The sequence below is a fragment of the Ornithorhynchus anatinus genome, chromosome 2 (genome assembly GCF_004115215.2).
Source record: "Ornithorhynchus anatinus isolate Pmale09 chromosome 2, mOrnAna1.pri.v4, whole genome shotgun sequence".
NCBI lineage: Eukaryota > Metazoa > Chordata > Mammalia > Monotremata > Ornithorhynchidae > Ornithorhynchus > Ornithorhynchus anatinus.
The window spans coordinates 40,506,473-40,522,369 of record NC_041729.1 but is presented as its reverse complement, the minus strand read 5'-3'; the positions used below and the strand labels follow the sequence as shown (position 1 = coordinate 40,522,369).

Genomic DNA, 15,897 nt, shown 5'->3' with positions numbered 1-15,897 from the left:
TTATAAGTGGGAGAACTCTGAACAATGGTAATATCCAAGTTACTGTATTTATAATCACTGAAGGGAAATCAATGCAGCCTGAAACTATGTGTCAAGAACCAAGGTGCAGTGGAGATTGCAAGAGAGAAGGATGAGATGGAGGGGGAGGGAGTAGAATCAGCCAGTCCTCCTGAAGAGGGGTGGAGCTGTTGTCAGCTGTGGGGCACATGACCGCAGAGCAACATCAATAGCTTCATGTCTTTGCTTGTTAATAAAAGACTCAAGAAGCATCAAATGCAAGGCTAATTCGAGAGACCTAGAAGTGCACACACTGCGCAGCTAATCGGAAGCCTGTGGTTTACAGCAACACCAGCACATTCCCTCCTCCTCAACTGCCTCTTCTCCCCCAAACTGACCCAAATCTATTGCACACCAATGGGCAGTTTGCACTGATGATAAAGCAAGGACATGAAAGGAATATAATACTGTGGCTTGCTCCCTGATTGTTATTTGGTGTGGGGGCCGGGGAGGCGAAATAGAATGATTTCCACTTGGTTTCTAATCCTCCCTTACCACCACTATCTACCTGACAATCTCTTTAATAATGTCATTAGAGGCATTTTGAAGTACATTTAGTAATTTACTCCATGTATTTTGACAGTTTAACAAATGTAGTCCCGACCCAATCCAATCAAGAAAGAACCCTAAAGAACAACAAAAAGGGCAGGCAGGTCCCTAGAAATTTGGCAAGAAGATACTGAGCAGAGAGGCTACCCAGAAATATGAGTCAAAGATCCGTTCCAGCTGGGCGTCCAAGCCGCAAGCCTGATGCATTCATGAAACCAGGGCATTTGGATTGATTTATTGCAGGGATCTTAAATCTTAACCTTTCAGGGGGCTGTTTTCACCATCTCTCCATCAACACAAAAAGTCTCCAGCCTAAACAGTCCATGCTTTCGAGAATTTTCAAGTATCTTAAAGGATAATTGATCACATCTCTCTTACCTTGGCTGTTCATCACCTACATTAGAGGTGCAGCTGGGACATGGACTGCTGAGAAAAAGCGGAATGAATAGAGAAGGCCCTGATCTTTCAAAAGAAGGGGAAAAAAATTGCTCCTTTCACAGCAGTAGGCCTTGCACAGACTAGAATCTAGACTGCGATTCTTAGTTCCATAGTTCGGTTACTTTAACAGTAAGGATGTTACCAATTTGTGTTAGAATCAGAGGTGCCAAGTCAATTCTATGGGAGAATAGCCCTCACAGCTTCTGGACCGGAATTTCTACTCTCATTAATCCCAGGTCTCTGACAAGACCAGATAGCTTCCAATCGGAGCTAAAAAGACTCAAAATGTTGGATGTCTGGCCCATCAGCCATTTGAAGTCAGTTTCCTCTCAGTCCTGGAAACTTTAATCCCTGTAACCTTTTGCCACCCCTATTCCAAATGAAAAGTATTTGTTAAGCACTTACATGTCAAACAGTTCTAAACGTTGGTGTAGGTACAAGTTAATTAGGTCAGACACAGTCCCACATGGGCTCACAGTCTAATTAGGAGGGAGAACGGATATTTAATGCTCATTTTACAGTGGAGGAAACTGAGGTACAGAGCAATTAAGTGACTTGCCGAAGGTCACACAGCAAGCAGGAAGAGAAATATCATATTCGATCCCCAACACTGGTAACCATGTGGAAGAACAGTGGGATAGTTGCCCTGTTTACCATAGACACTCTCATGGTCGGGAATGCACCTTCTGAGGGAAGCACGGCAGTCACTCCAAAGATAGTTCACTGAGAGCCAAGAAGGAAGCCCTAAATGCCTAAGCGCTTGGCACTATTTCCAGATATGAATAACACATTTTGTTCTATTCCAAATTTACCTGATTTAACTCACTAGCATTCCCTATATTTAATATTTCCTAGTAACACCAAAGCCCTAGAAAGCCTGGGCATGCTTCCATATTCTAACACCAAATATAGAGGGAGGTACTTTTTCCACCCAACTGAAAAGGCAAGCATCAAAAAAACATGGTAAAAGCCAAAAAAATGAATAAATGCTAGAAATGGTTTCATGATTGATGAGTTACTGTGAGTGGGTTGCAATTGGGTCATGTTATACTTTTAACACCCCTAGCCCTCCCCCTCTCTTCCCTTTATCATCCTTAACTTTTCACTCTGTGTAGCTTGCTCATAATTAAGGACCTCTCAGTTATGCATTTATCCAAATCCTTTTAAGCAATGAATATTTTCTTCCTTGACAATTTCCTGTGATAATGCATTTCAAATGCTTTCCACCCACTGGGGAATCCATCAGTGGTATTTATAGAATGCTTACAGTGTGTAGAGCTCTGTGCTAAGCACTTGGGGGAGTACAATACAACAGCTGTTAAAATGCACCCTTTCTATAATGAGCTTATAGTTTAGAGACAAAGAAGTGCTTCCTTTTGCTTTGTCCTAAATTGATCACCTGAATTTATTTATAGCAGGGTTTTTTTAATGGTAATTAATGTTAAGCATGAACTATATGCCAGGAATTGTTCTAAGCAACAGGGTAGATAGCGTGGCTCAGTGGAAAGAGCACGGGCTTGGAAGTCAGAGGTCATGGGTTCGAATCCCCGCTCTGCCACTTGTCAGCTGTGTGACTGTGGGCAAGTCACTTAACTTCTCTGTGCCTCAGTTCCCTCATCTGTCAAATGGGGATTAAGACTGTGAGCCTCACGTGGGACAACCTGATTACCCTATATCTCCCCCAGTGCTTATAACAGTGCTCTGCACATAGTAAGCGCTTAATAAATACCACCATTATTATTACAAGCTAATCACATTGGAAACAGTCCATTACCTACATGGGGTTCACAGTCTTAATCCCCATTTTTCAGATGAGGGAACTGAGGCACAGAGATGTTAGGTGGCTCGAGAAAGATCTCAGCAGATAAGAGGCAGAGCCAGGATCAGGAACCGAGGTCCTCTGACTCCCAGGCCTGCGCTCTAATCCACTAGGCAGTGCTGCTTAATTCTGTGTCAAGGGAACTGATGAACAACAATTTCATGTTGGTTCAGTCTAATCAATCTATCAATAGTTTGCATTGAGCATTTGTGTGCAGAGCACTGTACTAAGCACTAGGAGTGCACAACAGAGGTAAAAGTCAGGATCACTGCAAAAAGAGCTTATAATTAAATGGGACAGGCACAAAATAATTTAAATATGGGAGGGACACAAGAATGGAAAGATGAAAAGATGAATAAATAAGTGCTTAGACTGTAAACACATGTGGTCTACTAAACTGTACTCTCCCGAGAGTGTTCTGCATACTGTAAGCACTCCATAAATACCAATGATTGATTAAATCGTACAATGTGTAAATTGATATATACAAAAGGCCTCCTGGAGGAGATGAGATTTGAGGTGAGCTTTGAAGATGGGAAGAACTGTAGTCTGTTAGAATTGCAAGAGGAAGTTTTCCAGGCAGGAGGGCATGAGCAAGTGATCGGTACTCTCCTCGAGTCCTGCAGAGTAGCGTTCCGTGCTTAGGAAAAGGCTTCATCACACTATGGTCCTGGGTGGCTGCCAGGAAGAATTACTATCGCCGTTTTCCAGCAAGGCTCTAAGATGGCTGGTGAGAAGCAGCATGGCGTAAAGGATAGTGCACGGGCCTGGGATCCAGAAGGACCTAAATTCTAAACCCAGCCTCTGCCACTTCTCTGCCGTATAACAGTGGGCAAGTCACTTCACTTCACTGGGCCTCAGTTCTCTCATCTGTAAAATGGGGATTTACAACTGTGAGCCTCATGTGGGACAGGGACTGTGACCAGCCTGATTAACTTCTCTCTACCCCAGTGCTTAGAACAGGGCTTGGCACATAGTAAATGCTTAACAAATACCATCATCATCATCATCATCATCACCAGTGGTGAAAGGGAGTCTTGCCATGCTGAGTAAGTTAGTTGGAGAAGAACAAAGAGTGATCTGAGGTGTAGTGGGAGGAGAGTAAGTAAGTGAGAGGAAGAGAGCTGTTGATGTCCCTTAAAGTCCATAATCATGAATTTCTACTTGAAATGGAAATAAATAAGTTCTCACTTGAGGTTTTTGAGAATAATAATAATAATGATGGTATTTGTTAAGTGCTTACTTGCTGCCAGGAACTGTATTAAGCGCTGGGGTGGATACAAGATCATCAGGTTGGACTCAGCCTCTGTCCCATGTGGGGCTAACAGTCTTGCTCCCCATTTTACAGATGAGGTTACTGAAGCACAGAGAAGTGAAGTGACTTGCCCATGGTCACACAGCAGATAAGTGGAGGAGCTGGGATAAGAACCCATGACCTTCTGACTTGCAGCCAGTGCTTTATCCACTAGGCCATGCTGCTAAATAAAATAAAATAAAAATAAATTGTGGTAATTGTTAAGAGCCTACTATGTGCAAAGCACTGTTCTAAGCACTGGGAGATACAAGGTGATCAGTTTGTCCCACGTGGGGCTCACAGTTTTAATCCCCATTTGACAGATGAGGTAACTGAGGCACAGAGAAGTTAAGTGACTTGCCCAAGGTCACACAGCTGACTAGCAGCGGAGCCGGGATTAGAACCCGTGATCTCTGACTCCCAAGCCCGCGCTCTTTCCACTGAGCCACGCTGACCCCCCCTTGAGGGAGTATGTCAAAAAGGAGAATAGAAGGGGACCCATAACAGAGTCTTGATGGACAACCCTGGTTAAAGGGTGAGAGGTAGAAGAGAAGCTAGGCAAAGAAATTGAAACAATGCAGCAGGAGAGGTAGGAGGAGAACCAGCATTGAACTGTTTCATTAAAACCAAGGTTGGACAATTATCTAGGAGAAGGAAGAGATCATGTGAGTCAGAGGTGAAGAAGAGCTCAAGGAGAACTGGGGATAGAGTAGATCCCAGTATAATACAAAAGAGACTACTTCTAATTAGAAGGTGGTCTCGGGGTGGGGATGGTGCCAAAGACTGAATGTACTGGGTCAAGATAGGAACTGGAGATGAATTGGAGTCAAAGGACGTACAAAACCACTTCAAGGAATGGGTGAAGCATCATGGTGTAGCAGAAAGAGCACAGGCCTGGGAATCAGAGGATCTGGGTTCTAATACTGGCTCCACTTGCCTGCTGTGTGACCATGGGCCAGTCAATAATTTCTCTTCGTCTCACTTTCTTCATCTGTAAAACGGGGATGAAATACCTGTTCTACCTACTTAAACTGTGAGCCCCTGTATGGAAGAGGTTTCAGCCTGATTATTTTGTATCTATTCCAGCACTTAGTACAGTGATTGGCACATACTAAGCACTTCTATCATTATTATCCACACTCTTCTAAATTTTGTCGGCTCCAATCACATCTCTTGTCAAGCCCCATCTTCTCAAACTCTCAGGTACTACTTGCTTCCATCATGCTCATTTGGAAGCATTTCCATACCCTTGCTTATTTTTGTTGTGCGTTTCTATAGGCTTCCCAAGTCTTCTGTGTTCCCAAGATGATGTACTCAGAACTGCATACCATGTAGTGTCTTATTAAAATTACTGACACAATTATACCTTTTGTTTTAATTTTATCATCATCCTCATATCCATAAAAATTGTCTTGGCTTATTTGCTTGTTGCTCTTAAGATCATGAGCTCCCTGAGAGTCAGGATCAGAGAGCATGTCTAACTTCCCCCTGTGTATTCTCTCCTGGCACTTAATATAATGTTCAACACTCAATACGTGCTTAATAAATACTATTACTACTGAAAAAATAAAGACTATTACTACTGCTGCACGCTGAGTTAAAAATCAGACGATCGCTCTGGCCCTCTTGTCCATTTTCTATTTCTATCCTCTCATTTCTTCTTGTTTCTTTTCACATTATCATCTCATCTCCTTCATTCCTTCCTTCCTGGCTAGGCCTGTTCTTTATTGTATTAAACAATCTTTGTATTAAACAAAGATGCAAGATTGTATCTCTCTCCAATGATAATGAAAATGATGGTATTTGTTAACGTGCCAGGCACTGTACTAAGCTCTGCGGGGGGATACAAGCAAATCAAATTGGGACACAGTCCCTGTCTCATATGGAGCTCACAGTCTCAATCCCCATTTTACAGGTGAGGTAAATAAGGCACAGAGAAGTGAAATGATTTGCCCAAGGTTACAGAGCAGACAAGTGGTGGAGATGGGACTGGAAACCATGACCTTCTGACTCCCAGGCCCATGCTCTATCCACTATGTCATGCTGCTTCTCTAATGTGCTTTGCTTCCACAGCTTCACTAAGCTCGAGTACTGATTTCTGAATTTGCAAAATCTCAATACATAAAAGACCCCACATTCACAGCAAAATGCCATCTCACAAGACTTGATTTGATTCTACAAATTCATCTTCTGTTTCTTCTGCCTAGTTTCCTAGTCAGTCTGTCTCATGCAACCAATGTGGCTTTAAAAAAAATTAAAAATATGCTACTTTATTCCCTGAACCTCCTGCCCCCACAGTTCGCCCTCGTGGATGCATAGATCATCAAGGACTTCCTACCCCTTCAGAAAACCACAAAATATTCTTCTCTGTGGAAGTTCATGATTTCACAGGTCACATTAAAACCAGAATGGAAGATTTGTGATTTTTGCTCCTTTTAGTCCTCTATTTCCCATTCCTGCCTGGAGCCAACAGTCAACTTGGTTTTTCTCCAACACGATTTCAGACCATACGGGTTTGGGTTAGTGTTATACCACGGGGTCTCGAAGCTCGGATCTGACCATTCCAGATGGGATTTGGTTTGGATGAGCAGGATTCATCGACAGATATAAAACAATTACTGTATGTCACTGGAGTATACTGAAGACCTGAGGTTCCCCTCACCAAGCCCAAAGGTTTCACCCCCTTTCTGATGTCTGCAGCCCAATTAAACAAGGGCTGGGTGACAGGTCTTGGACTAAACAAGGCACAGCAGAAGCAGTCAGCAGCTCAGAGCTCCTCACTTTATCTAAGTTGTCACTTCTCCCATCTCCAGGAATTGGTAATAAAAAAGAGATTTGATTTGCGTCTAATAGGTGTCAAGATGAAATCAATGGCCTGTCTGAATTCTGGGTAATTTTGAACCTGCGGGTTTTCTGCCAATGAGCAATTTACACAAAAAAGTAAAGACGGAAAGAAAAATTAAAAGAATGCATTATCGCAAAAGGGCTCAGAGTAAGACTGGACCTGATTTATTTTTGGTTTTAAAAGGCCAAACACCTCAGTCTCAAATTGGAAATTTTTAAGCGCCACCAATTATAAAAGGTCAGTAGCCTCTTCAGCTACTTGCAGTAGAGAGATGGGAGTGAGAAAATCGAGAGAGAGAGAGAAAGAGAGAGAGAATAGGATTGGTTCAGTTCACTAGGCACACATTTCAGAGACTGGAAGCTCTTCCCATGTTGAACACAAGAAATGTTTCCAAGGCTCTTGTTGGTGGGAAGATCAGTTCAGATCATTCAAACCAACATCATCACGAGAGACAAGAGTGGAAATCAGCACAATAAATTGGAGAGGGAAGAGAGAGAGAAAAAGCAACAAAGGGGAAAGAGAGAGAAAAGAGGAGAATCAATAAGTAGAATGATAGGAAAGCATATGAGGAGGAGGGATGACGTGAAAGCGGGGTGGTTCAGAACATGGTACAATTCCAACTTCTTACCTGCAGATTCAGTTTTTCAAGTTTCATCTGGAGCATGTTATTCCCTTCTTCCAGTCGTGTGCGTTCGGCCTCCAGCTCTTCAATCTTCAACCTGTAGCATAAGACCAACACCAGAGTCAGAAGACAGCTGGAAAGGTGGAATTCAAGATCAATGCTGAAGCCAAGGGCATTATCGACTCTATCCTGAAAAAGAGGGGTTGGTTCCTGATTCTGGTAAGACCTTGACCTCTGTCTTAAAGTTTGAGGCATGGAAAGTGGTAAAACGAGAAATTTTAAGAAGATCAAAGCCATGTTCTTCTTGAAGACACAACTCCGCCAGGTGGCCTTCCCTAAGTCCTTCTTCCATTTTCTTCTACTCCCTTCTGTGTCGTCCTGACTTGCCCTTCATTGGGCAGGGGTTGTCTCTATCTGTTGCCAAATTGTACATTCCAAGCGCTTAGTACAGTGCTCTGCACATAGTAAGCGCTCAATAAATACTATTAAATAATGAATGAATGCTCCCCTTATTCATCCCCCCTCCCAATCCCACAGCACTTATGTACATATCTCTAATTTATTTATTTATATTAATGTTTGTTCCCTCCAAGACTGGAAGCTTGTTTTGGGCAGGAAACGTGTCTGTTTATTGTTATGTGGTACTCTCCCAGCATTTAGTACAGTGCACTGCACACAGTAAGTGCTCAGTAAATATGACTGACTTTTTCACTGGCACAGCACAGATATGCGGGCCCCCTGTCCTGTCCTCCTTGTCTGTCGTCCTTCGCAGATCCACTTGAAACGTCCTTTAATGAAGGCAGGTTATTGCTTCATCCTTAAGGATTTTATTTTAAAGCTCATGGCAGTGGCTAGCCTTCAAATGATTCAGTTTAATCAATTCAGTTTTAAGTTGCTTGACTGTAGATTCACCCTGAGGTTCTTAAACACTGGGGGTGTTACACAAATTGAAAAAATATTAAAAGGTCATTGCTTGTGCCGTGCAAGCCCTTCAAATGTGGAAAAAAAAACCCACTTGGAGTAAGTAGATGTTAAACAAATTTATCATAAGCGAATCTGAAATGTATTGGAAGGCCCTTGCCAGAACATGGAGATTAATTCTGCAAAACAGGCGAGTTAAAGCATCCACTCTTCTTCTTTTAGGCTGCTGCAACAGTTCCGAAAAGGCATATTGAGACAAGGGCTATCCAGGGAGCATTTTGATTTCTTTAAAGAACAGGTGTCATATAAATGCCCAACAATATTAGGACTATGAATGAGTGATGTGCCCCCCCAAATTACAAGAATTCAGGCAGCAGACCTAAATAAATTCTATTTGTTGCTTTTTATTAGGAATTTGTGCTTATTCAAGTATATGGATTTGGCTGTATATGATGGTGAAGACCAAGTATGAAAGACTTTAAAAGTATGTGTGTGGGTGTAGATTGTGATGGTTGACTTCCTTAAGAGAGGATGGTGAATTTGGATGGCACAAAGAGGAGTTCAGTGAACTTTAAAAATATCTAACGGCTGAACAATAACAACATTAGTCGACATGCCTGAGGCATACTAACAGTGCAGAGAGTTTCTTTAGGAATCAAAAGGCATCTCATAAACCGGGCTAGGCATAGAGAATGGTCCAGAATTCATAAGAAGGAAATCTGGCCTCCAATTTCCCATCTTTCTAGTGTGGGACTGAAGCTCCTTCCTGGAATGAGGGGTGTACACGCTTGCTCCTTGGGATAGTTCCTTCCCTGAAGAACAGAGTACTTTACATTACCCAGAGAGCTATGAGGATGCTGGATGGACTAAGAGAGGGGGATTGGGGAAGCAATCTTTCCAGGATACAATCACAAGGGCTCACCCTACTTGGAGAGTGCTGGTAGGCTTAAATGGGGACTCTGAGCCTGTGGCTGAGCTACTGCTATTTCCCTCTCGCTTGGCCCCAACGAAGAATGCAAGTTTTGACAGTTCCAGCTTTCCATCAGTCAGGTTTCCTGCTTGGCCCTGCCTGTGGAAGGCACTGGACTCACTACTGGCAGCTGATGCCTTCTGTTGCACACTCAGAGGGCTGAGAGTGGGGTCTTTTCTTCCCATTTGAAAAGCTGTTCTCTTTTTGTCCACTTGATAGCTTCATTAGATGAGTGGTGCTCTTTTCTCTCTTGGACACATACATGGTATCTTTAGGTCTCTGTGGCTTACTGTTGGAAATCTCTCCAAATGTTCTTGTTGGAATTGTCCCAGTCTCTCCTACCAACAATGAGCAGTTCTACCTATCTGGCCAATTCACCTGATTTTTTCTTATTATCCGTATTATTATTTAATATTTGTTAACTGCTTACGATGTGCTAAGCACTGTTCCGCGAGCTGGGGTGGGTACAAGCTACTCAGGTTAGACATAGTCCTTGTTTCACATGGGTCTCACAGTCTAAGGAAGAAAGAAAATGATTATTTGCCATTTTAGATTGGGGAAACTGAGGCACAGAGAAGTTAAGTGACTGCTGAAAGTCACAGGGCAAGCAATCGGAAAATTAGGATTACAACTCAGGTCCTCTGACTCCCAGTCCTGTGTGCTCTTTACACTAGGCCCCGTTGTGTCTCTTTAAAATGCAGTCAAGAGACTGAGTATTTAATGTTTAGAACACATAAATGGATAAGAGACAAAGGAGGGGCACTACTGGAGCTTGAAGGTGGTAGGTTCAAAACAAAGAAAATGAAATGCTTTTTCCCCCAGCAGGGGGTAAGCTGATGGAATTCATTACCATAGGAAGTCCAACGGGCAGAAAATATGAGTGGTTTCAAGAAGGGTTTGGCCAACCTCATGGATGAGAGGGCCAAAATGAGTTATTTAGAGAGAGTGGGCTTGGGACATCTGAGAGAAATTTAAAGATGCTAGAAATCTAATAAGAAAAAAGGATAAAATAGATGCACGGGTGAAAGGTTCATGCAAGCTGATATAAACTACTGCTCCAAGCATTATTTGACCATTGGTCACGGAATACTAAGGTCTCTAGATGGCCCCTAAGCCTGTCCTGTATTGTCATTAGGAATGGAGTGTCTACTACGTGCAGAGCTTGGAATGCTATGGGCAGGGACTGTATCTACCAATGCTGTTATAATAATTATAATGATGATAATAATAATAGTACTTGTTAAGGGCTTACTATGTGCCAAGCACCGTTCAAAGTGCTGGGGTTGATACAAGTTAATCAGGTTGGAAACAGTCCCTGTCCCATATGGGGCTCACAGTCTTAATCCCGATTTTACAGATGAGGTAACTGAGGCCCAGAGAAGCTAAGTGGTCACACAGTAGGCGTGTGGTGGAGTTGGGATTAGAACCCAGTTCCTTCTGACTCATATCCCCGTGCTCTACTTACTAAGCCACGCTGCTTCTCCCAAGCATTTAGCACACAATAAGCACTCAATAAATATAACGGATTGATTGATTCTTGGAAAGGAACAACAGATGGCACAGACCATGCCTTCCAAGAGCTATCCAACAGGGCAGATAAGTAGGCATGTAGGCTCTGCTTATGCTCTTCTTGTGATCAGTTGAAATTTATCATCTTAGATGAGACACAGAGATGATAGAACTGAGCCAGAGTTCCCCATTTTAGGGCAACGGGGAAATATTCTTAAACTTAAACTAGAGGGACTAAACCTACGCACTGCGAGAGTTTTCATTACTAGATAGCTTGTGAGACAGTGGAACACAAGAACCCAGAGACACTCAACACTGAAACATTTCCAAAGGAAGTTGTGAAATCTCTGTTTCTGGAGATTTTTATGAAAACGAAGACATCTCTCTACTGTGAATGGCTAGTGGTTGATTCAGGAAAATGAATACAACATGCATTGCCAACCAGTTCTAATTTATTGGGCTAAGAGAGGGGAAGCCACTGAGAAAGTGGGCAGGATGCATGTTACCGCAGATTGGAAGGATCTGGCTAACTCATTAAAGCTGCTTGCTTTCCAACGAGTTTCAACTTGGGTGGCAATTCTGGCCTCTCTCTACCTCTTCCACGCATCCAGTACCTTTACCATCTGCGCAGGGGCATGAAGTGAATGGTAAAATGGTGCTAGGGGCCACCTGGGACCTTGAAAATATTGGAAAAGTGGCATCGCCTATGGATGGAATACCAGCCTGGTGAGCCACACTGGGAGAGATGCTGGGGATTATCTATGTCTGGACAAGAGGCCCTTCTCAGCCCCAGGAGTCTAGAACTGAACGAGACAAACATAGCCTCAGGAAACCTCATATAATAAGGTCTGGGTTAATGGAGATTTGATCAGGATGTGGCATTAAGTGAGAAAGTAATGCTGAGGTTGTATGAGATCTGCCCCTGGACTGCTAGCACTCAACCTTTATAGAAATATTTATTCAAACCCTTAAACTCTTGTTGAGATCACTTGGTGCACTGGAGACAGGGACTTGTGGAAAAAGATATGCGAGGTAGAAGATTTGCTATCCTAAATTATTTCCAGTCTTTATCTACCTAGGAGGGCAAGCAAATGTGTGGGATGATAGGTCACCGGGCACAGCTCCAAGGATCAAGGCATCTGAGGATCGGGGATTAGAAGCATACTCAAGATCAGACTCATGGGGCACAAAGCCAACTTGGCCACAACTGCACTGGGTCTGGGTGGCCAACCACAGTCCTGGGCTTTGGGTGGAAGGAGGCAGGGCCACTGAACAGCAAGTGAGCTGGAACACTTCCCACTCAACCTGCCTCCCTGCTGGTTGAACAGCATCGCTCCAGCCCCAGCTCCCTGGCTGGTACAAACAGAGGCAGAGATTCATAAGTCAGACCCAAGCAGGGACCTGGAAGACCAGGCTCACTTCATGAGGAGGCAGGGACACAGGCAGACTAGAAGGCCCACTGCTCTCACCCCTCTTTTGGCAGAAGGGCAGGGACCTTTTCCACAGGCCAACAGGAAATACCAAAATGCCCTCAGGCATAATCTCAACCTAGCTGATTGCCTCTTTTCTCAGAAACAAATGTAACCGATGTTTTATCTCAAGGCTTTATATACTGTCATCCATCAACCCAGGTTGCATTGCGTTCCATTCCCCAGTGCCTGTATGAGATCCATCTTAAGCTTTTGGGTTACTTGTTACCATTATCTGGAGCAGCACAGATGTTTCCAACAGGTGTGGCATCTGCAAAACATTGTGGGCCCCAAGTCTGGGAGCACCTTCTTCTCTCCTACCAACCACCAAAACTACTAGTGCCTCTAGAAAAGGACATCACAATGTGGAAATTCCCAAGTAGGGACTGAAAGGAATGTGCCCAGAGAAGACACCATGGAAGGATCCAGATGGCAGCACGGCTGTGTTTGAAGCAGAGAGATTTCCAGCAAGTGTGACTAATCGGCACTGGCTGGGACATGAATTCCTTTTGAATTACTGTAACTCGACCCAGTCACTAAATCCACAGACAACATTTAGGATTTACTAGACTTGCTGCTTGACAGCAGCAAGAGTTCAGATTTGTTCCAGCTGAAAGGGCTCTTCAGCTGTTGCCACTTAAGTCTTTACTGAAGTTTTTTCTCTTTTTTAAATATAATTCATTTATCTGTTATAAAGGATCGGCCTACATTCATTTATCACCATTCTGGTGACACTCATCTATAACCAACCACGGAGGGCTACTCCACACCCTGTGGTCAACCAATTACTCTGGGAATTCACCCATCCCCTTTAAGAGATGGGCTAAATACTGCAAAATGCGATTTAGCCAGGGAAGGGGGTGTGGAGAATGACAGAACTAATGTGGGCTTTTATTGTCCTGTTCTGAAATAATAACATTTAGAGAGCATTTCACAGGGTACCACATTATAAAATGTCTGAAGAAAAGGCACTTCATTTTCAGGAGGAGGAGGTTGTGGGTTGGGGAGGGTGGGGTGGGAGAAGAGAAAGAGATAAAGTCTTTAAAGCTTCCAAATGAAATGTTAGTTTCTTAGGGAAATTAAAGGCTTATGATGGGGAGCAGGGGGGGTTAAATTGGTTTGCTTTTATAGTTTTTGTTGCTTAACTGGCTTTTTTTTTTCAGAAGTCTACTTGGAACAGGAAGGTTATGTAAAAATATGAAATCCAAGCCTGGCTTCTAATTTTCCAATGCTTCTGGAGAATGTAATCTCTGGTGGGCAGGGCTATGTGGAGTTGCGGGTGGGGGTGGGGGGAGTGTTAAGGGTGTGTGTGTGTGTGTGTGTGTGTGTGCGTGTGCACCATAACAAGTGTATTGGAGACCTTTAGTAGAAGACAATAAAATAAGACTTACAGCAGGGATATATTTCTCTCTGTCTCCACAGTGTGGACTAACCAGAAAGTCCAAGGTCACGGTAGGTGAGCTAATTTAGTGTGGTTGTCATAACTGTCAAAGAAGAACTTTGTTTAATCTTTCCAGGTGACATCTCTCTGTTACCTTTTTGGTCCCAAAGATCAACTGCCTGAAAACAGGCACATTAAAATACCCCTACTTGGAGGCTCTCTCAACAAAGGAAGCGTGCTTCTATCATCCTCATTTTACAGCACAAGGACTGAGGTCCAGAAAGGTGAAGGAGTTCACTGGGGATCCCACCAGGATAGCACAAAAGATTGTTGTCAAACTGACTTTCTCAACACAGCTAAACCAATAAGCCATTTTCATCAATCAATCGACTGTATTTATTGAATGCTTACTATGTGCAGAGAACTCTACTAAGCGCTTGGGAGAATACAACAGAGTGGACAGACACATTCTCTGCCCACAAGCTTATAGTCCAGAGAGGGAAACAGACATTAATATAAATAAATTATCGGTATATACATAAGTGCTGTGGGGCTGGGGGGTGGGGGTAGGGGGTCATGAAAAAAGGGAGCAAATCAGGGTGACACTGAAGGGAGTGTGATAAAAGGAAATGTGGGCTTAGTCAGGGAAGATCTCTTGGAAGAGATGTGCCATTTAGAAAAACAAGCCTTCTCTACCCAAGGAAAGAATCTGGGTATGGATAGCTGAAGTTCTCTGTTCTACTCAAGGAAAGAATCTGGGTGGGGATTGCTGAAGTTCTCCCTTTCTTTTGCCACATCCAGAGCCAGCATTCCCAAAAGACCATTTTCTACAGCCCAAAAGGGAGAGCAACAAGTTGAACCCAGGAAGGCTGCATTTACAACATTCCCTGAAATTCTAAGACCAGGTCCAAAACTCTCCATCTCTGGCCCAGAGTTTAAGATGGTCTTTTCCCACCAGTCAGTGTTGTTTTCATAGATGGAAGTCAGTGTAATCTAAAATCCTAATGCGGTTTTCCATATTAAAAGAGTCTTATCTAGCTACAAAATACTGTTAGTATTCATTTCCAGCCCCCTGACTCTAGTGGGTGCTCAAAACAGGTCGCTTCAGAGAAAGGCATATCATGCATAAGGTCACTGGTTGATAACACAGTGCTATACACAGAGGGAAAGATTCCACCTAGACTCAAGTGGTAATTAACTTTTAGCCCCAAACCACCAGGCCAAATCATCTTTATTTTCTGTATAATCATGCTTGAGTTGCAGAAATCTATGAGTGCTTAACTCATATCTTATATTCTTGGTGGCTGCCAAAACAAAAATGGAGGGACTGCAGAAAGGCCAGATTCTTAGACAGTGTGGAAAAGGAAGTTAGAGAAATGTCAACCTTTATTTCTAATTAAATATTGACCGATTCCCTTTATATTCTTAAAACAGTATGGTAGAGGTTGAAGTTTTAGTTTTATTGAAGGGAAAAAAAAAACTACCCTGAGAAAAAGATCTCACAAACCTGAGTGAGGGACCCTGAAAATTTACAAAATCCATATAAGCAGCATGGATGAAAATATGGAGGGGCTTTTCTTTTTAATCCAAACTTTGTAAAAGCACAGCTACAACACCATAAATGAGAAAAAAATACTATTCTTAAACCAGCTCAGACCCATTTAAGAGCATCGGCATTACTATATAGTCTGCAAAAATGCAAGAGGCTATCTACCATACCATTAAGTTCAGGATTTAGTATCTTGCATGGCCCTCTCTGAATTTATTAGCTTCTCTTCTGCCACCCCTTGTTCATCTTCAGGCCAGGAAGCAAGAAGAAATCATTTTGCATTTAGAGCATGGTACTCTGGCATTGTGAAGCAGTGTGGCTTAGTGGAAAGAGCACAGGCTTGGGAGTCAAGGGTCTTGGGTTCTAATCCCACCTCCGTCACTTATCTGCTCTGTGCCCTTGGGCAAGTCAATAAACTTCTCTGTGTCTCAGTTACCTCATCTGTAAAATGAGGATTAAGACTGGGAGCCTAAC

General features: G+C 43.1%; 1 protein-coding gene across 1 annotated transcript in view; it reads right to left on the bottom strand.

Annotated features, from left to right (window-relative positions):
• Window positions 1–15,897, bottom strand: part of MAD1L1 (mitotic arrest deficient 1 like 1) — a 575,141-nt gene that overhangs the window by 234,560 nt on the left and 324,684 nt on the right. The window contains exon 15 of the mRNA XM_029056371.1: window positions 7,631–7,721. Within this exon, the coding sequence (XP_028912204.1) occupies window positions 7,631–7,721 (91 nt within the window). The remainder of the gene's footprint in view (window positions 1–7,630; window positions 7,722–15,897) is intronic.